Consider the following 23,831-nt stretch of genomic DNA (forward strand, 5'->3'; position numbering starts at 1 on the left):
AATGCAATTTAGCACAAATAAAGCACATAAGGCCTATAACATATAAAATCCAACATTCTTCCAATAGTCTATCTGGTACTCCTTATTTACTTCAAATGAACCATTTTTTGCAAATTACACCTTAAAATAATAAATATCAGCATATTTAACATTAAATTTTGAAGATTAAAATTATTTTTTTAAATAAAAATATTATTTTAAATATTATTAAAAAAATAATTTATATTTATAATTAAAATTAATTAAATTTAATTTTTAATTATTTTTTATATTTTTTAATTAATATATTTAAAAAAATAATTTTCACAATTACAATTTTAACAGTAATGCGAAACTCAATTTGAAGTTAAACTATTTCAATTAAATATTGATTTAAAAATTAAATAAATAATTTTTTTTTTTAAGCAAAGTTTGTTTATATAGTGACCCAATAAATAAAACGAATCAAACTCGCAATAACTCAATTTAAACACATTTGAAAAAAAAAATTTGAAATTCAAGATAACCCACAATTTAGAATAACTCATATTATCATAACCCATCCACCCCTACCCATTTTCTACATCTGCTCAAACACTCAATTTCTTTATTTATCAAAGAAAGTAACGAACAAAGCAACCATATTCACAGTTCAAGTCTTAATTAAAATAACAACAAAAGCTTTTATAGGATTTACTTAAAAAAGGTAGCCTCAAAAATGGATTGTGAAAAGACTTGACCCCTAAAGAGCTGATCCAACAAGTAAGGTCGTTTCGGCAGTTGAGGAGTTTCCAAAGCTGTTGAACAAAAACGAACTATCACTCAATTTCTTTAACCCGAAGTTGGCATTGTATCGGGTAGAGTAGTTGAGTTAGAATCTGGGTAATACGGAGCTCCATCGTATATTAATTTAACGTCCTCGCTCACCCACATACGCTCCACTGCCATATTTCCTTGTAGGACTTCAACTATCAGTAACAAAATGTTTACATTTTAACACCCATTTTATTATACTTGAAAACAAAAAACCATTAATCTAGTTAGACGCCCTAATGATATCTTTTTCTTGAATGATTTGCCCCAAAATCATATTATAGAGGAAATGAATGAGATCTGTAAAAGAAAGAAGTCAAAAATAGAGCATAGTATATATCTAGCTCCTGTGGACATACCCGGCTCATTTTTTTGCGTTATTTTTCAGGTTTATAGACACAAGCTATGGCACAATAAATCATGCTGAGTAATTTCATTTTTGTCATAGTCTTGCAATTTGGAATCAACAAGAGGCATATAATTGTCTATGTTCAAAACTTATTTGAGTATATTGAAAGATTCAGATTAATATAGTGATTGAGAAATTGAATTGCACGCATAGAGGTTACATAGAAATTTTATTAGGCTAAAAAAATGATTTCTATTTTATTTTCCAAATGTTGACAATAAATTTTTTCTTTTTCTAAACAAATTCATATTTTTATTTATCAATTCACTAAAAACTGAAGTGAAAAATGGCTGGCCAATTTAGACGGTTATATGAGTTTTATGAAGGAGCAGTAGCCTGAGCTTGAGGGGTTTGCTGAGGCCGGACACTTAAACAGGCAATGAAAATGAATTTAGCTGATCTATATGGTCTAGATCAATTATAACACATATTAAAAAAAAAAAAAAAACAGATAAAATTCCATGGAGGTCTATATCGATTCATTTTCTAATATACCTTTAGTAGGGCGGCGATCATCTTTCGCCTTCCCATTGAACAAGCCACACAGCCCCATAGCCGCCGGCGAGGTTAATTTCTTGGTGATGTGCTGTTACACCTCGCAGTTAGACAGAGAGAGAAAGTCAAGGCGTTCAGCAACCTTAGTAGATGGTGTGGGATGGAAGAAGGGACAAAGGCGTTACAGATGGTATTTTTGACCCTGTAATGCTCATTAGCAAATTAAAAAAAAAAAAAAAAAAGGCATTACCGGTCAGATTTATATTTGTTTTTGTATATATCTTTTTTTAAGAGAAAGTACACAGCAATCGATAAGAAGATGCTGATTAGAGTAGCACGGCCGGGCCGGAAATTTTTTGCATAGCTATCAATAAGGGGCTGGCTGTATATACCCAATTGGCTGAGTATATAGGTCTAACTATAGACAATAATTACTCTAATTAGGTCTAATAAATATATTTTATTAAAATTCTTCTATTAATAAAATTTATAAATAAATGAATCTTAAATGCTCGATGATCGAAAAATTGTGTTAATCAGAACTGTGAATCCAGCTCACATTAGATCATTATACAAAAAAAGTGAGGGACAGCTTTTCTTTGTCTTTTTATTTTATTTTATTTTATTATTTTTAAAGAATTATTAAGACACGAAACTCAAATGAAGTACACCAATCAAAACCCAAAAAAAAGTCAATCAAAAACAAAGTCAACGAAAATATTATTATCAGAAAAAAGTTTAATTTGATTAATATTCAATTACATAAAAATAAAAAATTTTAATTAATTTAATTTTATAATTGATGTATTGAATAAATTTACATAAATTTCAAATATATAAAGCATGCTTCAATAGAGGGATTAAAAAGGAATTTGATATTTTATAATTTATTTCTCAAACTGTATAAAAAGTTTTAATTTTATCATTCCCTCTAAATTCTTTATCTCATCTATTTCTCTTAAAAATCTAATTATATATTTTAATATTTGTTTTAAATTCAAAATGCAAAGGTATGTCTAATTCATCTAAACTTGTAAAATTAAACTTTTAAATATAGTGCTCCATTCATTTTTATTATAACTCGACTTAAAATTTTTGTATGATTTAGGAAATAATTCTTTTTAATTTGAGTAAAAAAAATATTCATCAATTAAATGAAAATTTATTTATTATGTAGTTTAAAACTTTTTATTTAGTATTTTTCTTAATTAAAAGAGATCGTTAATATAATTAGCATTAAATGGATTAAACCTATAAATAATAACATTGCAGGGGAGATTACTCAACTTTAACCTACATTTAAAAAAAAAGACATAAAGTACAAGATGAAGAATGGTTGTGCATGGCAGTCTATGAATGGAGAAAGGGTTGTTGTCCGTAGAGAAAGAAAACCTATTAGTTATGCCTATGGGAAATTAAAAAGGATAAATCATCTCTTGGTAATAATGGGATTAATGGGCAGCCGAGATGAATGATAACATGTTAACGAATAACATGTTCTGTAGTCGTAAATAAATTTGGCAAATCATAGGGTACATCCGGTATATTAAAAAGTAGTATACTCGTTACTTATAAAGAAATAATTGCTCGTTAAATTTAGAAGTGCAAGACCCATTATTTTATGAATAAGAATACACATACATTAAGAATATTCATAAATTTACTAATAAATGTAGTCATATGAATTTCTTAATTGATTAAGTAGAAAACATGTAATATTTTGCTATATATAATTTATATGCTGCAGAAAACAGAGTGAACGAACAGAACTTTAAAAAACAGAATATGAAAAAAAAAAATTGTAAGAAATCAATTTAAGTTTTTGCAATAGTCTCTCACAAATTTATTGGTTTCTCTTTTTCAAAGCCTAACAAATTCCAACAATGGAAACCTCTTAAAACAAAATCAAATGTAGATGAATTTTTGCAAAGTTCTCAGCATGCAGGGGAGAACTAGACATATGCTAAATTCATAATGCTAAAACTCCCAGATGCCATTCGCTTGTTCATCCACTTAATAACTATATTGAAAACAATCTTAAGTCAAAAAGATTAAGGGACATGATAAGTTGTTTGGCAAGAAAAGATGTTCGGTTCGTGAACTTAAGACCGCTCATCTAGTAGACGGAGTTCCTAAAAAGTTGATGCAGAAACTGTTAATTTAAAATTTCACACTTTATCTTCAAAAACCTCCTCCTAAACATTGTGTTAACAAAAATAAGAAATGAAAATTTAAATTGTGCAGGAAATTGTTATCATTACCAGCCTCATCCTTTGGAGGATTATATCCTTCAAGAGTTCGAACTATCTGCATGGCATATACTTACACATCAACTGTGGTGTCTCTCAATTTTTGAATGCCTTTGGCATAAAAATAATATAGTTTCATTTGAATAGGCATAGGTGTGTATTTTAAATTATTGAGAATTTAGATTTATAAATTATTGATTTTCAACACAATATTAAATTTAAATATTTTATCATTTGAAATATACATAGAACCAAATGAAATTATAGAAAAAAAAAGTTTATAAAATGTGCTAATTTCATTTGCGGGTGATACTCAAAAGGATTATAAACACAATTACAGCACAAGAAATCATCCATTCCATTCCATTTCACTTTTATCATAGCTTTGCAAATTTGAATCAACAAAGTCTGTATATTGTCCATTCAAAGCTTGTGTAATTCGAGTTTTGCCTAAATATTGATAAAAAAAAATTCCATCAAAACTAAGGTACAATTTTCTACCATATTTGCAAATGCATGCTAATCTTAAGAATTTTGTTTAGCACGTAGGATTTTTTTTTTTTTTTTGACAATGACTAAAATGTGCAACTTTCAATATTTATGCATAAGTGTGTTAGTATTATTATAATTTTTTATTATTCTGTATGATAAATAAAAAATTCAATTATAAATAAATATCATTTAAAAAGTTGGAACGATCAAAATATATAAATAATTTGTAATTTTAACATTTTAATATCTAATTTTTTCTATTTTCCATTTAAATAACTACATAAAACTCATACAATTATGATTTTCATTCTATTTTAACTTTAAACCCAAAAAATAAAATACATGACTATTAGTGACAGATTGCAGTAGTCGCTAACAACTCGTCGTGAAAACTCTTTAGTGACGAATGCATTATAAGCCCGTCGCTAATCTATGTTATTAGCTATGAAACTATTTGTTCGTCGCAAAAGCTTTTGGTTTCTTACTGTAATTATTACATGCTGTTATTACATTTTTAGTAAAAAACAGAAGTTTGAATTTAACCCCTCAATAAAATGATTCTAAATTCGTTTCTAAAGAAAATATATATTACCTTATAAATCAAATTTAATATGGAATGAGGTAAAAAAAAAAAAAAAACACATGTATCGATGAAACTTCAAAGAACTTTAAAATTTAATATGCTTTGGCTCTGCCTCTAAATACAAGACCAAAATCTAAAAATATAAAAGCTTATTTGCCAAATAAATCCAAATATTTACGTTAGTTGCTGATTATATCTAAATGAGAGAGAGAGAGAGATATGAATCAAATAAAAAAAGTTAGAAAGAATATAAAAAATATTCAATTATGGTTTGGCTTGTGCACAAGAATATAAATTTAATATTACTTTAATATTATATAGAGGATAGACTGTTATCATATATGTCAATGTCTTGATATTTTCTAGTGATAAGTTCTAGAAGCACCACGCTAAAAGAATAAATATCTGACTTGTTAGATACCCTTCTGGAATGCTCTGAATCTATAGAACTACAAGTAAAAGATTTGGGTTGAGAAATGTTTCAAGAAAATGAAAACCCTTGCTTAGAGAAGCTTGAATTAATGAGTTTTTCTTGGTTATAATTGTATTTTATTTTATTTTTTTTATACTACCAGAAAAATAAAAATTAAAGATGAAAAGAAAATGTCCTATAATGCCACATATAGATCATAATGACAACTAATTTCTTCTCTAATATGGACGGAAAAATATAATCATTTTATCTCTAATTTCTAATTTTCTTATAGTGTTATTTGTTGCACTCATTTCATATAGGCATTTTAGGGTAGTTTTGCATCCATTTTGCCCTTATATTTTAATATATTTTATATTTTTAGCTTTATTTTAGCTTATTTATTAACTTTAGTTACTTTATATTTGATTTTTGTAATTTTATTATTTTTAATAGGTTTTTGTGGCAAATTGAGGGTCAATGAGTGCATTAGAAAGTGATTTGAAGAAATTTGGAGCTCCTTGAGCATGGAGGAAAATTAAAAAAATCAAGCATTGAAAGATCAAGTTAGCAGAAATTTGCTTGAGACTTTACTTATGATGTTGCTTAGAGTATATCATATTGCTTAACCTTAAGCCTAGTCAAGCCGCAAGTCAAGCATAACTTAAATCCTACACATTCAAGCTTTCATCCCAAAACCTGCTGAGAATTGCTTAAGATCCTGCTTAGGATAAGCAGCAGTGCTTAAGGTGCATCACAGGTCAAGCTAGAAGTCAAGCATGAGCAGAAAAATCCATTTTATTTCAAGCCTGCCAAGATTTGCTGAGGGTCTGCTTAACCTTAAGCAGATAGTGCAACAAGAGGCTGAAATTTGCTGAAGAAGCTACTTAGGGTTAAGCAGTACCTTAAGCAGACTGCCCAGAACGTGAATAATGCTGCAGACTTGGATAATTTTACACCTCATTTCCCACTCCTTGGCTCTTATCTATTTTTAGGGCAACCTTTGAGACCATATAAAAGTATCATTTTCTAGCTTTTGCCACAAGAGGAAACGGGAAAAAACAAAGAAAAGAAAAAATTATAAATAGAGAGAGGAGGAGGATGCCATTTTTCTGAGGGAGGAGCTACTACAACCATCTTTGGGAGCTCCAGAAATCAGAGTTTTAGATTCTTCTACCTGGGTTTTTCTATTTTTAGTCCTCTTATCATGTTTTTCTTTACTTTTCCATCAAATCTTTCTTGTAAATACCAACATGAGTGAGTAAACTCTTTGGATTTCAGAGTTGAAAAATATGTTTTAGATTAATTTATGGATTTGGACTGAGTATTTCCATATTCTATAAAAATATAAGTTTTGATTCCTTCCTTGTGTGCTTGTTTTACTTGCCTAATGTTGGTACCCATTGGGTATTGTGTTAATCTTTGATTGAAGGACCGAAAGGTGAAAGTCATTGATAGATAATCAAGGATTAGAACTTAAAATTACTTAAATTTAGAAATAAACTAGGGTTTTAAGAGGAATTAATGATTAATTACAAAACTTAATGGGTTTTAAATTAATCAAATATCGCACGAAAGTAGGTTTGATTATTTTAGAACACACTTTAGTTTGCTTGAAAAAGTTATCAAAGGAATTTAGAATCAATCACCTTCAAACTCTATTTTTTCTTAAAATTTGAATACCCAAGACAAATCCCAATTAATTTATGCATAAACTTCCAACTCTGGAATCACTTTAAATATAATTAGACTTTGATTTAAATTACCCATTATTAATTTAGTTCAATTGCATCTAGATTTAGAATTTATTTGCTTGCTCTTTACCAATTCCAATTAGATTAATCAATTTATTTTGCTCATTTACATTTACCATTTATTTATTAATTATTAGCCCAAATAATCGTTTCATTCATCGTTTGGTACTCAAACGACAAATCCTCGTGGGAATGATACTTGATTCATCACTCTATTATTTGAGACGATCCATATACTTGTGGATACGCCCATTAAGTTTTTAGCGCCGTTGCCGGGGATTTGATTTTGTTTGATATTGAACGATTGTTTGTTTGGTTAATTTGGGCATTTTATTTTATTTTCTTTTACCATTTTACTTTGAGAATTTATTTATATTGTTTTTCAGGTACTTTATTTTTTGAGAAGGACAAAAAGTGAAGAAATCAATTTATTCTTTGATCCAGAAATAGAAAAGACAGCAAGAGCTTTAAGAGCAGAATCTAAGAGGATAAAAGTTGAATATAAAGCTCAACAACAACAAGAAAGAGCACAAGAACAAGAGCAATTACAAGAAGAAATGGCCAACAACAATAACAACCGCTCCGTGAAGGATCACGCATATCCTAACATTGGGAATTTCATGCCAAGTATCACAAGACTAAGAGTAAAAGCTAGTAATTTTGAACTAAAGCCTGCACTCTGTCAGATGGTACAACAATCACAATTTGGGGGAAGTCCAAGTGAAAGTCCATATGTGCATCTAGCACTCTTTCTTGAGATCAGTGATATGTTGAAGATAAATGGAGTTTCTGATGATGCAATTCGACTCAGATTATTTCCTTTTTGTTTGAAGGACTGAGCTAGAGAGTGGTTACATTCTTTGCCACCGGGTTCTATTGTAACAACCCTAATTATATAGCCTGGTATATTTCACTATTCCGGTGACCGGTGTCGGTCCTGATAATTAATGAGATTAGACCACACTTAAGACAACTAGATAAGTCTTGAATACAAATAATTAGTAATTGTCAATTAGTTAAATATAAATAAGAAAAACAGAACATAAGAAGTTAAATGAGCCGAGAGTCACAGCGATGGGTGACCTTCTCGGGAAGAATTGCGAGGTCGATTTAAACTCAAATTTCGAACCATAAAATGTGACGCCGCGGTCCTTAGGACTATTGCGAACATAGTGGAAAAGAGAAAATCACGAAAAAGAAATGTTAAGCCAGTCAAATAATTAGGTCAGGGGTCCGGAAGAAATATTGAATTATTTGTAAACCGGGTCGAACCGACGAGGGGCAATTTGGTCAATTGACCCCGAGACTTGACTCCTGACTCAACTGTCAACTAAAATCAGAGAAAAAAAATTTCGGAATCAAGAATTAAATTAAAGAACTAAAGAAAAATAAATAAAAAAAAAGAGAAAAGAAAAGAAACATATTATTACATAATGGATGACATCAATTATGACGTCAAAATCCAATTAATTTTTCCAACATTTTTTGACCAAGTCACTAACACATAATAAGACATAAAATCATAAAAAAAAATTGAAAAAAAATCATTTACCCTTTTCCTCACCTAAATCGGTAGCCCTTCTTCCCATAACTCACCATTGATAAACCTCCATTCTTGAATTACTTGATTTTGTTCCATAAGTGGCAACCCTAAACCCTCAAAAACTCCTAATTCACCATTAACAAGAAGGTTTAAGAAAGAAATAAAGGGACACAAGGGAAGAAATTAGAGAATTCAAATTCAAGTAGAGGTAAATAATCTAATTTGAAAATTTTAGTTTATTAATTGTGTTTGTAGCTTAAAGTAACTTACAAATTAAAGAAATGAAATAAAAACAATTGTGAGGGACCAAATCTTAATTTTGGCCAGCTAGTGTTTTGATGTGTATATGCATGAATTTGATTGAATTCAAAGTGTAGGTAAGTTGGTATGAGTATGAAAGTGATGTTGTTATGCATTGTAGTAGTTGAATTCAAAATTATTATTATTTTTATAATAATTTTTTTTTTGAGTTTAAATTTTTATAAAAAATAAAATAAAATTTTTTTGATTAGTTTTATAATTTTATATTAATAATACTACTTTTAATAAAAAAATATTAATATTTTTATTATTTTAATTTTTTAGCTAAAATTAGAACTATTTAAACTTAAACACATAAGTGGAAATTAATTAAAATAAATCTTTCCTTTTAAAAAAAAAAAAAAAAACCTTCCTGTCATTCACCCTTTAAATTGGCAGCAGTAAAGCAATAACAACAATAATTCTGTTGCTTACAATATTATAAAAAAAAAAAAAAAAAAAGTCTAAACCTTCGCAGTTCGCACCCACCCACCCGCCTCCCTTGTATCTCACTCCGCAGGCTCCAGTCGCCGGCCTCCATATTATTACTGACTTTTGTTGTAGTGGTCATGTTAGCAAAACTGTAGCGGGCGACTCTGCGACTTTGATGGGTTGCTTCTTGAGCAAGACCAGTACTGAAGCTAGAGGTATTTGCTTTGGCCGACACTTTATGATGAGTCTTTGGTAATAAAGCCGTAGAGGCTTTTGAGTTATACTTCTATTTATCTTCCATAAAGGAATCATTTCATTTCTTATCAGAAGGTGTTTTTGCTTTCTCTCCTCTCTTTTTCTGAAGTCGTCAACGCAGATTAACCCAGGGGAGGTCCGGCCGTTGGCCGTCGACCCTCTCCCTACCTCAGTTAGCTTTTCCTTTAGTTTTACTAATTTTCCCTCTTGCTTTCCTAGTTTCCTTAGTCTCCAGTTTGGAGTTATTGGTAACCATCTTGGATGGGGTTTTGGTTGTGTCTCTATTGCTGATCTGCATACTGGGTATCTGAGTAATGCAGTCGGTTGAGGGGCTTTTGGTGTAAATTAAGGTTGGTTTCCAGGGGCTATCCCTGCTGACGGGTTGGCATCTCAAGGATAGATCTAGTGCCATTCGAGTGCTGATCTTTGACCCTAAGGGCTATATGAGATTGAAAGGCCTGAGCACTGCCAAGCCTCTCCTGGTTCGTCGGCATCCATGGTCCTAGTTCATCGGGTTCGTTTATGAGACTGATTTTTCTAGCTGCCTAAGTTGATTTGTGTTGGAGATCTCTGCTTCAATCGGGCATGGGGGTGTTTAGCCCGCTTGTCCGTTAAACACCCCCATCCCCGTTGTGTTTGGTGGAGTTTCCTCTTTGTGTTGTGGCTGACGTTCTGCGACGTCTTATGATCCTAGTGCAGCGGCGATCCTTCTTTGTTTTTGCCGGGTTTAGTTGGGGTCTGTCTGCCCAAGTTGGCTAGGGTTCCAAGTGAGAGCTGGGTGTTTTTTTTTTTTTTTTTTTAACGATTGGGTTTTAGAGTTTGCTGGACTCGTATTAAGACCATGTAATTTGCTTCCATCAATGACATCTGCCCATTCTGGTTATAAAAAAAAAGTGTTTAAATGTAGAGGCTTTAGAGTTTTTTTTTTTTTTTTTAGTTGTACTTTTGAGGTTTTTTTTTTTTTTTTAATTGGACTTTTGAGTTTTCTTTCTTCCCTAACCAATTGTGGCCTGTTATAATTTGGTCAGATGATACATCTTACTTACATGCACCGCTACCTCAACAGTCGATAGATCCGATTGAATCTAGCTCATCTTCTGATAAGAAGAATCGAAGTCATGCACCTGCACATCTACCTCACTACTCACCGTTTCTAGATCCGATTGAATCTAGCTTATCTTCTGATGAGGACGATCAAATTCATGCACCTGCACAATCCTTGGTTATAGATCCAATTGAATCTAGCTCATCTTCTGATGAGGAGGAGAATCAAAGTCATGCACCAGCCTCTGAGAATGCTGAAATACATAAGATGAAGGAATATGGTTTTAAAGAACTGGCAGAGGCAACTGATTATTTCTCCAACAACTGCCTACTTGGTGAGGGTGGTTTTGGTCAAGTCTTTAAGGCAATCTTAGATGGTGAAGTGGTTGCTATCAAGAAACTTAAAAAAATAAAGTTGGAAGATAAATTGGAGGAGGGTGAGTACCTTAGCTGTGTGAATCACCCAAATATTGTTAAGATGATTGGGCACTGCACTCAGGGAGCCGATAGATTACTTGTTTTAGAGTTTGTTCCCAATAATACCTTGACAGATCATTTACATGGTGAGTCTTTTTGCCTGCACTGAGGTATTCATATACATATGATATCTAGGCATTTCGTTACATTTCTGTACAACTTATACCATTTCCCTAACTTTACACATAGGCACACAAAAAATCCTGAACCAAGAAGATTATAATATATATAAATCCTAAGTTAATTAGCTATAAAATCAAATCATAATAAAAAATTAATTTAAAATGTACATTTTAATCTTAATTGAGTTTGGTTTTTATATTTTTAACAGAAAAAGATGAGATTTTGGAATGGCCGAAAAGAATGAGAATCGCCTTACACTCTGCAAAAGGGTTATTATATCTACATCAAGGTTGTGAGTAATTCTACTCTTTCTAGGCTATAGTTAACTTAATGTATTTTTACTTTTTTAGCGTTATTAATTTATTCTCCATTAAGGTTTCTTTTATATATTTTCAGGTAGACCTAAAATTAATCATCGAGATATTAAAGCAGGTAATATTCTTCTTGATAATGACTTTGAACCAAAGGTAAGATATTTTCAGCATTTAAATCCACAGTAAAATGCCTAAATTTTTTAGAAGATATTGAAAAAAAAAAATTTTGTAATTTCATTAATTTGATAAGTTAATTTTGTTATATTTGATAAGATAAATTTTTTTAGGATATAAGTTAATTTTTGTTATGTTTGATTTTTTTTTATATATATTAAATTTTATGGTAAAAAAATCTATTAATTTACATAAATCATTGATTCAGGTTGCAGATTTTTCGCTTGCGAATTTTCTGCCAAATACTGGTAATGTTAATCACATCACCAGTATATTGAGGGGAACAAATGTGTAAGTTTTTTTTCCCTTATTATTTGAATAATCAAATATTTTATAATTATTTAAAATGCGAAATAAAATATAACAGAGAAAATACTAATTTTAAGATCCCATATTAGTGAAGATTTTCATTTTCTAGTAAAAAATTATCTTAATTCAGCTTTTCATTGCAGTTATGCAGATCCAGAATATGGTGATATTCAAATAGTGTCGGAGAAATCATATGTATATTCTTTTGGTGTTATACTTTTAGAATTAATTACCGGAAGAAAACCTTTAAATAATCGAGGGGACACTATTATTAATTGGGTAAGACACTAACTTATATATATATATATATATATATATATATATATATATATATATATATATATATATATATATATATATAAAATTTTATTTAAATAGAAATTTTTAATATTTAATCATTTATAAAAAAATAATAAAGAAAAATGCTCTATTTCAATAAAAAATATTTAACTTAATTAATTAAAATAAATTAAAATATATATTAAATTTTAATTTATTATTTTATTATTAATTTAACATATTTCCTTTATTTATATTTTTATATATTATACGTAATTTATGGGTTTAGATCTCTTAAATCATACATAGCCTATACCATTAAACTAGCATATGCAGGAAAAGAAATAATTGTAATTATGGTGAAAAATTAAAGTTTTATTTTGACAAAAAAAAATATTGACAAATACTTTCACTTTATCAATATTCAGGCAAAGGATCGGATTGGACAAGCATTGGAAAATAATGAATATATTGATCTTGTTGATTCTAGATTACAAGAGTACAATGTTGAGGAAATGATAAGAATGATTTGTTGTGCTGCAGTTTCAGTATATAAACCTTCTCGCTCTCGACCAATAATGAAACAGGTGAATATGTATTTACGACATTATTTTACCTTTTAGCTCTAATTTTATTTGTGATTAATGCTTTAGTGTTATAATAATAATAATAATAATAATAATAATAATAATAATAATAATGAATGAATTTTTAATTAATATTATTAATATAAATTCATATTTTAATAAAAATTTAGTTTATATATATATATATAATGTTAAAACTAAGCTCATATTTTAGTTAATTTTATTAAGTTATATTCGATAAATTACTTTTTCATATTGTTCTATGCCAAAAAATTTGACTCCCTATATCTTAAAAGTAGATTATATCTCCGCAAGTATTTATTTTATTTTTTGTTTATGAGCATAGTGATTTCGTTTTTGCAATTTACATTTCTAAAATCAATCTTACAAATTAAAAAAAAAAATACCAAAAAACTATGATTTTACAATTAATTTATTTATAAGTTGATTTGGACATCGATTAAGATTTATTTTTTCATTCACGTTATGATTAAGCAATCATATGGCTGTATGAGTAGTGTTGTTTAATTTTTTTCTTTTCTTTAATGATGGACTGTAACGAGATTATGAGAGAAAACTATAGAGTTGTATTGATGAAAAAGGTTTTTGAGTTAGAGAAGATGTTAAACTAATTAAATTAAAAAAAATCATGTTTCATCAAAAATAAAATAAAGTGAAAATAAATATTTGCAGGATAAAAGAGGAACTAAAAAGAAGTGCAACATTCTCATTAATGGACTCAAACGTACAAAATGATATGTGTGTGTATATATATATATATATATATATATATATATAATGTTTTAAGATTGTTATGTCATGTAGATAATTAGAGTTCTTGAAGGAACTATACCTCATGTGAAGATAATGAATTGGAAAGACATCGAAACTCTTCAAGGTATTTTCTTTTTCTTATCACAACTATGCAATGCCATTTTTATTTATTTTCTTTGTACATGAATTATGTTTGGTTACTGAATTTTCTGCAAATTTTATTTTATTTATCACTTCTCCTTCAAATACAGCGAGGCCTACTACTAATCTAGAATCTGTACTTAGCGTTGAGAGGATACAAATTACTACATTAAGAGTATTTACTTATCAAGAATTAGCAAAAACTACTGGTGGCTTTTCCAATTTCAATCTCCTTGGCGAGGGTGGTTTTGGTCAGGTTTTTAAGGGAATGCTTCCAAATGGTATGGTTGTTGCAATTAAGAAGCTTAAACATATGTCCGGACAAGGGGAAAATGAATTTATGGCAGAGATTGGGACGCTTAACCGCATCCATCACCGACATCTCGTGAATCTGATCGGATACTGCAGTGAGAAAGCCAATAGATTGCTTATTGATGAGTTTATTCCCAACAATTCCTTGCGATATCATTTGCATGGTGAGTCCTTACCTTCGCCTAATCTGCAACAAAAAATGTATGACATAAATTGATAGATAATCATATGGAGGAAGGTCAAAACATTCTCCATGCCTAGTTCATAAAAAAAAAATTAAAAAAAAAATCCCACACCCTCTTCCCTTTTTATGTATCCAAATGGAAAATGAAAATCATGTACAAAGTTTCTATAATTGCAGAACAGGACAACAGAGTGGTTATCAATTGGCCAACCAGAATGAAAATTGCTATAGGTTCTGCAAAAGGATTGGCATATTTGCATGAAATCTGTGAGTATTTAGCTAATAAGCCAGATTCTTTTTTCATGTTTAAGGTATTGGCATGGTCATCTAATTACACTTTATTTTTATGATATATATGTTTAGGTAATCCAAAGATCATACACAGGAATATCACTGCAGGAAATATCCTTCTTGATCAAAACTTTGAACCAAAGGTAAGATTTATGTGAGATAAAGCTTTATGCATGCTCCCACAATTTTTGCTAATTTCCCTATCTACATTTTGCACAATTTTTTTCCAAGAATTTAAATGATTTTCCTTGAAAGTTCGAACTAGAGTCACGAAATAGGAAAGGGATTAAGGTAGTCATCATTGGAGACTGTTTCATAATTGAATGAACTGAACTGGGCTGATTTGAAACCCAATTTTTTTTTTTTTTTAGCTGCAAAATTCGAATTGAAACCGCATTAAGTGAAAGCTTAGGATCAGACATCTTTTTCTTCACCAAACTTATACCTGACTCTAGATAGAGAATATGTGTTCAATATAATTTGCCCGGATCAGAGAAACAAATGTTTTGAGTCTAAGTTGAGGGGCTGTTTGTACAATGGTTGTATTATGACCATTGAGTTGGGAATCCTGTATTAAAAGAATATGAAGTAAAAAAGCAATATATAAGTGGTTGAGTCATAATATTAAATTGGCTAGTCATTTTGATGCGTAAAACAATGTAACTATTTATGTATTGAAATTTTAACCAACATTTTCTTCAAATTTAAGTCATTTTGATGCGAATTTAACATACTATAAGATTGTCAAGTTACAACTTTGTAGTTGTACTTAAGGGGTTGGGAATACCACATTGAAAAAAAATGAAGTAAAATTTTCACATGCTATCTAGAATTAAACCCTAGTTATTAAGATAAGGAAACTTACATTCTTATTAGTTGGATTAATAATACTGAATTTTTTAAAATAATGCTCAAGTATAAATTCATTAATTTCAGTTTGAAATGTAAAATTGTTTAAAGTAGTTTCGTTTGTCTTTGATTTTTATGCTATTTAACAGAATAGATGTACTCATATCAATTCTTTCTTTTCAGATTTCAGATATTGGACTTGCCAAGGAATTTTCAAATTCTGTTAGCCATATATCTACTATAAGAAGGGGAACCATTGGGTAAGATATATATATATGCACATGTTTTGTATTTGTTAGCTAAGCATGATTACATCTACCTAGATTTTCATTATTTAGGAAAATTAAAGAATAGGTTCTTCTCACGCACATTTTCTCCATTTGCAGTTATCTTTGCCCTGAATATTTCAGAACCCAACAGATCAGTGATAAGACTGATGTATATTCCTTTGGTGTGGTGCTTTTAGAGTTAATCACTGGTAAAAGGCCTATTTCAAGGGAAGGCAATTTTCAAGCCTTGACTTCTTGGGTACGCGCATGTGTGTTTGTGTAATTTTTTTTCTTTCATATTGTATTACTCCATAACAGTCAACACTGGATTTTTTTGTCTAAATTTGATCTATCATAAACTTAAAATATAAAATGTATGATAGAATTTACCTCTTAAATACTTGAATTTCATATATTTACGTCTTGAGTCCATTATAAATCGGATTTAGATAAAAATTGTCTATTCTTACAAATCTATGCATCATTATATCCTTCACTTAATCAGGTTTCATTTGGTTTAAACATGCTTTGCTTTTTTATTTTTAATTTCTTTTATTAAAGTAATTTCCCTGCAAATAAATGCTTATTAGCAAGTTACTTGTCATGAACTTTGATTTTTTAATTTTTTATTCACCTTTGTTTATCGATAAAGGCTAGTGCCACAAATGCGGTAGCATTATAGATCTTGATAATTTCTTTTTGATTTACTTCTATTAAGGAAGTCCAATTTAATTGCTAATCCATTCTCAACTTACTGACTTTTCTCAGTAAGTTACTTTCATAATTGAGAAAGTTATATAGTCGTAGAGAAATTGAATTTCCATTTATTTTATCTTTATATTTCTTTACTAAAAGACATAATAAGTCAACATCTTAAACTAAAATAATAAAAAAAAAACTATCATTCAATGAATGGGGGAGTTATGATGATATAATTAACTAAAATTTCTGTTTTTCAAATTTCAGGTAGCAGTTCAATTCAAAGAAGCTTTGGATACAGACAATTATAGTAATATTGTTGATGTCAAATTAAAGAATAATTATAGAAAAATAGAAGTGATTCGAATGATTTATTGTGCCGCAGCCTGTATATATAAACCTGCAAAATATCGACCAAAAATGAGTCAGGTATGTTTAAGCATATTCATGAAGTAAAAAAATTTATTTGCAAGTTAATTATTATTAATTAATTAATACTGATGCATTTAAGCATTAATATTTGATGCAGATTGTTGAAGTCTTACAAGGAAATTTGGCATCGGAAAGTATATGGCTAAGCAGTGACAACACTTTCCTTAAAGATGAGTATTAACTATATTAGCCATGGGAATCATAGATTTAGAAATATAACCAATACAATGATACACAAGGTCTGGACTAAGAGAAGCCTCAGCTGCAATGAATTTATGCAACTCTCTACTCCATGACATAGTCATCCCTCCTTTGGTTCAAATTGCCCTTTATAGCCTCCTTTGATTCAAATTGGTTTTTATAGGTATGGTTTGTGATTTTGTAGATCTAAGTTATGCTGAGAACTCTCTTTCCCTCCGATTTGTGTGTGTGTGTGTGTGTGTGTTTTTTTTTTTTTTTTTGTGCTATGAATTTTGAGTTTACAATGTGGCTTGGCTATGGTTTTGAATTGTTTGGCTGTGGAGTCGGCTTGTTTTGGTTAGAGAGAAAGCCCCGCCGATGCCCACCCCTCTTTACATCAGAAATTAAGAAATTAAGAACGATGATGCTGATGAAGATACAGCAGAAATACAAATGTGACAAATCCGATGATTGTGTTTTGTTAACGATCGTTTCAATCACTAGTACATGCAAATTAAAAATCTGGATAAAAAAGAAAAGAATTGGCACTGAGACCCATCTATTCTATTTATACTAACAAACGTTAGAGATGACAGACAAAATTTTCTGTGGACCAGATGAAGGTCAACTCCCTTCAATAACAGTCTAACAAAATTAATCACCGCAAATTTTTTTTATTGTGGAACTTCTTTAGTGCCGCTCTCACTTGCTGTCTTCTTTTTGGCTCCCCTCAAAGCTTTTCTCTTCTCCTACTTATAGCAGTTTTAAATATGACCAAATTAGAGGGTGGACGCTCTCTAACCCATGAACACCAACTGATAATTTTGAGTAGAAAAAGCTAATTAATCTGCACAAAAATTGACCTTTCTGTAGATATGAGTAACCTCCACGTTTCTTGAGTAGAAAAAGCTAATAAAAGCTGCAGTCGAAGAGCCTAAATTTTTTCTTTTTGGCAAAAATACCTTTTAAGAACGTGAAAATTATTATTAAAGTTTAATAAACTATTTGTCAATTTAGTTAGCTCGTTTAAACCCTTTAAAAATTACTTTTAGAGTCAAATAAATTTTTATTAATTTAGTTGATCTATTTAAGTTTCTTACAGTTACTTTTGGAGTCAAAATGTTTTAGATCAAAAAAGTTTAATCTCTATCTTATGACTTATATGTGATAGATAGACATTTAGTTGACGTCTCTTTTTATTATATAGCTTAAGATCCAAACTCTTTACTGCTCTCTTATTTTTTCTTTCTATAACTCAATTTCATCAAGAGAAATAAATGATTGAAAATATAGGTGTTATTCACTGTTATTAATATTTAACATGTTTAGTATTGAATTTAGTGCTTTTTAGCATGCTTGTATTGGATGCAGAAGAAATGTTTTAGACCTTACATAATTCAATAGCACTGGACATGTTGAACTTATATTTAACAAAATGCACATTACATTAAGTGGGACTTGTAAAAGTGATTTTTGATTTATAGGGGTTTAAATGAATTAATTAAATTAATAAAATTTTATTTAACTTTATAAATAATTATCAAAAATTTAAAAGAATAAATTAAAATAAAAATTATTTATTTAACTTTAAAAATAATTATCTGAATTTAAAATGATCAACTAAATTAACTAAACTTATTTGATTATCAGAGTAATTATCAAGAGTTTAAAGGGTTTTTTTTTTTTTTTCGAAGAGTTGCATTATTGAATAGAGAAAACACTAAATATTGTCATTAAAAAAAATAAGTGTCGAAATCCTTGAATATTCTGATGGATTAGAGTCATAATAAAATTAGCATTTCCTAGCCCGGAATAATTTTCCACGAGTTGACCAAGACTCTCACCGGGACCCCAACCTAAAAATATTAATTACTAAGCAAGTATTGTCCCTTAAAAACAAAAAAAATTTCTCATTTGCATTCTCTTGAAGGAAAAAAACAAACTTAATTGGACAAGTATCTGAGGTTATTTCGACATACACCAAAATTCAGAGAAGAAGTAAGCTTTTACTAGGATTAGTATATGAGGCTTGGTTGAGCGGACACCACACAAAATTGATAGCAGTAAAAAAAAAAAAAATTATTATTATTATATTGCTTACAACCTTTTGAAAAAAAGAAAAAAAAAAATCTATACCTTTGTAGTTCGCACTCACCCTCCTCCCTCGCTCCCTCCCTTGTATCCCACTCCACTAGAATATGTAACAGGATATACAAGAAACCTCTTCAGGCTCCAGCCGCCGGCCACCATATTATTACCGACTTTTGTTGTAGTGGTCATGTTAGCAAAACTGTAGCGAGCGACTCTGCCACTTTTGATTGGTTGCTTCTCGAGCAAGACCACTACTGACGCTAAAGGTATTTGTTTTAGCTGACACTTTATGATGACTCTAAAGTAATAGAGCCGTAGAGGCTTTTGAGTTATACTTTTATTTATCTTCCACGAAGGAATCATTATTCCATTTCTTATTAGAAGGTGTTTAAATGTAGAGGCTTTTGAGTTTTCTTTCTTCCCTAACCGATTGTGGCCTGTTATAATTTGGTCAGATGATAGATCTAACTTACATGCACCACTACCACGCCAGTCAATAGATCCGATTGTATCTAGCTAATCTTCCGATAAGGAGAATAGAAGTCATGCACCTGCACCACTCTCTCACCAGTCACCGTTTCTAGATCCGATTGAATCTAGCTTATCTTCTGATGAGGAGAATCAAATTGATGCACCTGCACAGCTATCTCACCAGTCACCGGTCGTAGATCTAATTGAATCTAGCTCATCTTCTGATGAGGAGGAGAATCAAAGTCATGCACCAGCCTCTGAGAATACTGAAAGACAGAAGATGAAGGAATATGGCTTTAAAGAACTAGCAGAGGCAACTGATTATTTCTCCAACAACTGCCTACTTGGTGAGGGTGGTTTTGGTCAAGTCTTCAAGGCAACCTTAGATGGTGAAGATGTTGCTATCAAGAAACTTAAAAAAATAAAGTTGGAAGATAAATTGGAGGAGGGTGAGTACCTTAGCTGTGTGAATCACCCAAATATTGTTAAGATGATTGGGCACTGCACTTAAGGAGCCGATAGATTACTTGTTTTAGAGTTTGTCCCCAATAATACCTTGACAGATCATTTACATGGTGAGTTCTTTTTTCCTAACACACTCAGTCATTCTTCTCTCCTTTTCTTTTATCTTTTATAGTTTACACTGAGGCGTTCATGCACATTTATCTGAGCAGTTCTTTAAATGTATTTTATCGAAGAAAATAGTATAAATCCTAAATTAATGAATTACAAAATCAAATCATAATTAATAATTTAATTTAAAATATACATTTTAATATTCATTGTGTTTGTTTTATATATGTCTAACAGAAAAAAAAAAAATTTTGGAATGGCCGAAAAGAATGAAAATCGACATGCACTCTGCAAATGGGTTGTTATATCTGCATCAACTTTATTAAGGCTTGATTTATTTTTATTTTTTGTTTTAATTTTATTAATTTATCTTCCATTAAAGTTTTTACTTCTCTTTTTATATATATATATATATATATATATATATATTCAGATAGGCCTAAAATTATACTTCGAGATATAAAAGCAGATAATGTTCTTATTGATAATGACTTTGAACTAAAGATAAAATATTTTTGGTAAGAAATACAATTTTAACATTTAAATGTCAAAATATTTTATAATATATTAAAAAACTTTTTGTAATTTCATTAATTTGATATTTGGATATAAGTTAATTTATATAAATAATTGATTCAGGTGGCGGATTTTTCACTTGCAAATTTTTTGCCGAATTCCGGTAATGTTAACCATATCACCAGCATATTGAGAGGAACTAACCTGTAAGATATTTTTTTTATTAATTAAATGATCCAGTATAATTGTACTTATAATTACTTAAAAATATAACTGAGAAAACACCACTTTTGAGGAGATATACTAGTTATTACAGTTATATAGATCCAGAATATATTGATACTCAAAAAGTATCAGAAAAATCAGATACTTATTCTTTTGATATTGTACTTTTAGAATTGATTACAGGAAAAAAAACTTTTAGATAAAAAAAGTGACATAATTATTAATTGGGTATGGCACTGACTCACGTATATATTCTTTTAAAAGATATTAATTCCATAATAAATTATTAGTTTTATACCCACTGTTATAGACTTTATTTAAATAGAAATTTTAAATATTTAATTTTTTATAAAAAAATAATAATGAAAAATGCTCCATCTCAATAAAAAATACTTTAATTAATTTAAATAAATTAATTAGACATATATAAAAATATATCAATTTATTAATAATTTAACATATTTCTATAATTTTATTTATATTTTTATGTATACTATAGATAATTTATTGATTTAGATCCCTTAGAATATATATAGCCTTTACATTAATCATATGCAGGAAAAGAAATAGTTGTAATGATTGTAAATGATTAAAGTTTTATTTTGATAAAAAAATATTAACAAATACTTTTACTTATCAACATTCAAGCTAAGGATCGAATTGGACAAGCACCAGATAATAATGAATATAACGATCTTGTTGATTCCAGACTACAAGAATATAATGAGAAGGAAATGATAAAAATGTTTTATTGCGCTGCAGTTTCGGTATAAAAAGCTTCATATTTTCGACCAACAATGAAACACGTGAATATCTATATATTATATATAAACATAGGAAGAGGGATGCTTAGCTTTGTTAAAAATGATTTTCATTTTTTAAATTAATTATAATTATATTTTTATTATTAAAATTAATTTAAACATTTGAATAAATTTGAAATTTTTAATTATATTTAATTTTAATTAAATATAAAATATTATATGAAGTAATCATCTAAAATAAAAAATCAATAAATGAAAAATAAAAAATACAATTAATATATAATCTATTTATGTTTATATATAATTTATCTTTATATAATCTTCTGTAATACGTATAAATGTACAAATGAGGAGTGAATTTCTAAACTAATTAAAATACCCTTATAAATTTATATTATATACAAAAATTAATTAATAAAAATTAAAATTTTATTATAAATTTTAGTTTTAATTTTATTATAACTTGGAAGATGAATTAGTGTTATAATTAAAATTTTAACATGACTAGGCTTATATAAATATAATTTAATTAGAAACAATGAAAACTAAGGCTTCTTTTATTTAATTTAGAAAAAAATGACTAATTATCCATAAAAGGCTATGCACAAATTATGACAAGTTTTAATTATTTTATATATTAATAACTAATAGTCTAATTAGAATATTATTGCCTAACCTTTTTCTGAATTTTAAAATTGTATTAAAAATTATAAATAGTGAAATTATTAAAGTTTAAAAATATTAATAAAATTTTAGTAAAATTTCTAATCAGGAATTTAATAGGAGAGGAAAATGTAAATGCCATTTTTTTTTTATCTAATTCATAAAATTTTTATTTTATTAAGTTAAATAAAATCAATATCCAAAAAGCATCCAAATAAAAGAAGAAATCAAAATTTCATATTTTATAAGAATTTTAAATTATAATTATAAATTTTTAATTTAATACAGATTTCATTATAGATAAGAAATTATTTTAATGAAAATATAGAAACATAGAAAGAGAGACAAAAGAGGAAGAAGGAGAAAGAAATGAAGATACTGTAAGAGAATAGAGGGGTGAGAGAGACATAGAAGAGAGTGAAAGACGGAAAAAGAATAGAAAAATATGATATTTATATTATTTTTATTTTTTATTGCAATGTGAGGTCAACAAGTTAATAAAAAGTTTAACAAAAATAAGTTAAAAAATATTTTATTATACATAAAATAATGTTTAGGTATTTTTATATTAATTAAAAAAAATTAATGGACAATATTATTATAAGGGCTAAAATTGTAAGACAATAAGTAAAATTTACACAAAAAATTATAAATTCATTTAATTCCCTAATACAAGTGAAATAGCATATATTGTGAATGCATCACATTAATATATGAATTTGATTATCTCATTTTGATTATGAATTTGTTGTGATATTAATAGTATTATTTCACTTATTTTTATTATATGTCATCCATGAACATATATTTCAATAAAATTACAATAAAAATATGCTAGTTAAATTATTTATGCTAAATATATTGATATGCATGAAAGTAAAATTTAAATTAATATTCATATACTATAAAATTGTTAAAGAAAATTGAAATTATCATTTTTTTATAAATTTACTGTAGATATGAAAAATACTTCTAATAATAATAAAATAATAGATACGAAAATATTTCAAATATTTATATGTTATACTGCATTAACTAAATTTTAATATTAATTATTAAAAATTTAATATTAATTATTAAAAATTTAATATTATATATATATGTGTTTGTTTACGAACATAATGTATAAATTTTTTATAATTTTTTTAAAATTATAGATGATATTAAAAATCTTATTAAATTTGTTCACAAATATATGATTGATTAAGTGTATACAAGTATTTATTTTATTTTTTTACTAAATAACAAAAAAAAATCAAAATTTTTATATCAATTATAAATTTTAACTAAAATTTTTTAATTTTATCAATTTAATCATAAATTTTTCATATTATTTTTAATTTTAACAATAAATTTAATTAAAAATAATTAAAC

General features: G+C 28.3%; 1 protein-coding gene and 1 long non-coding RNA gene across 2 annotated transcripts; both read left to right on the plus strand.

Annotated features, from left to right (window-relative positions):
- The first annotated feature begins 10,671 nt into the window (after window positions 1–10,671).
- Window positions 10,672–17,391, plus strand: LOC131181470 (receptor like protein kinase S.2-like). Its single transcript, XM_058149661.1, has 14 exons — window positions 10,672–11,323; window positions 11,569–11,649; window positions 11,757–11,827; window positions 12,057–12,139; window positions 12,301–12,436; window positions 12,865–13,023; window positions 13,849–13,921; window positions 14,049–14,414; window positions 14,612–14,701; window positions 14,798–14,868; window positions 15,758–15,834; window positions 15,961–16,102; window positions 16,810–16,971; window positions 17,072–17,391. Exons 1-14 carry the CDS (start codon window positions 11,029–11,031, stop codon window positions 17,153–17,155), a joined length of 1,890 nt encoding a protein of 629 aa, XP_058005644.1. The 5' UTR covers window positions 10,672–11,028; the 3' UTR covers window positions 17,156–17,391.
- A 1,610-nt stretch (window positions 17,392–19,001) lies between these two features.
- LOC131181471 (uncharacterized) lies at window positions 19,002–20,312 on the plus strand. The gene is made up of 2 exons (XR_009149976.1): window positions 19,002–19,511; window positions 19,701–20,312. It is a non-coding gene; the product is annotated as an uncharacterized LOC131181471 (long non-coding RNA).
- Window positions 20,313–23,831: the final 3,519 nt, after the last annotated feature.

The sequence above is a fragment of the Hevea brasiliensis genome, chromosome 1 (assembly GCF_030052815.1).
Source record: "Hevea brasiliensis isolate MT/VB/25A 57/8 chromosome 1, ASM3005281v1, whole genome shotgun sequence".
Classification (NCBI taxonomy): Eukaryota; Viridiplantae; Streptophyta; class Magnoliopsida; order Malpighiales; family Euphorbiaceae; genus Hevea; species Hevea brasiliensis.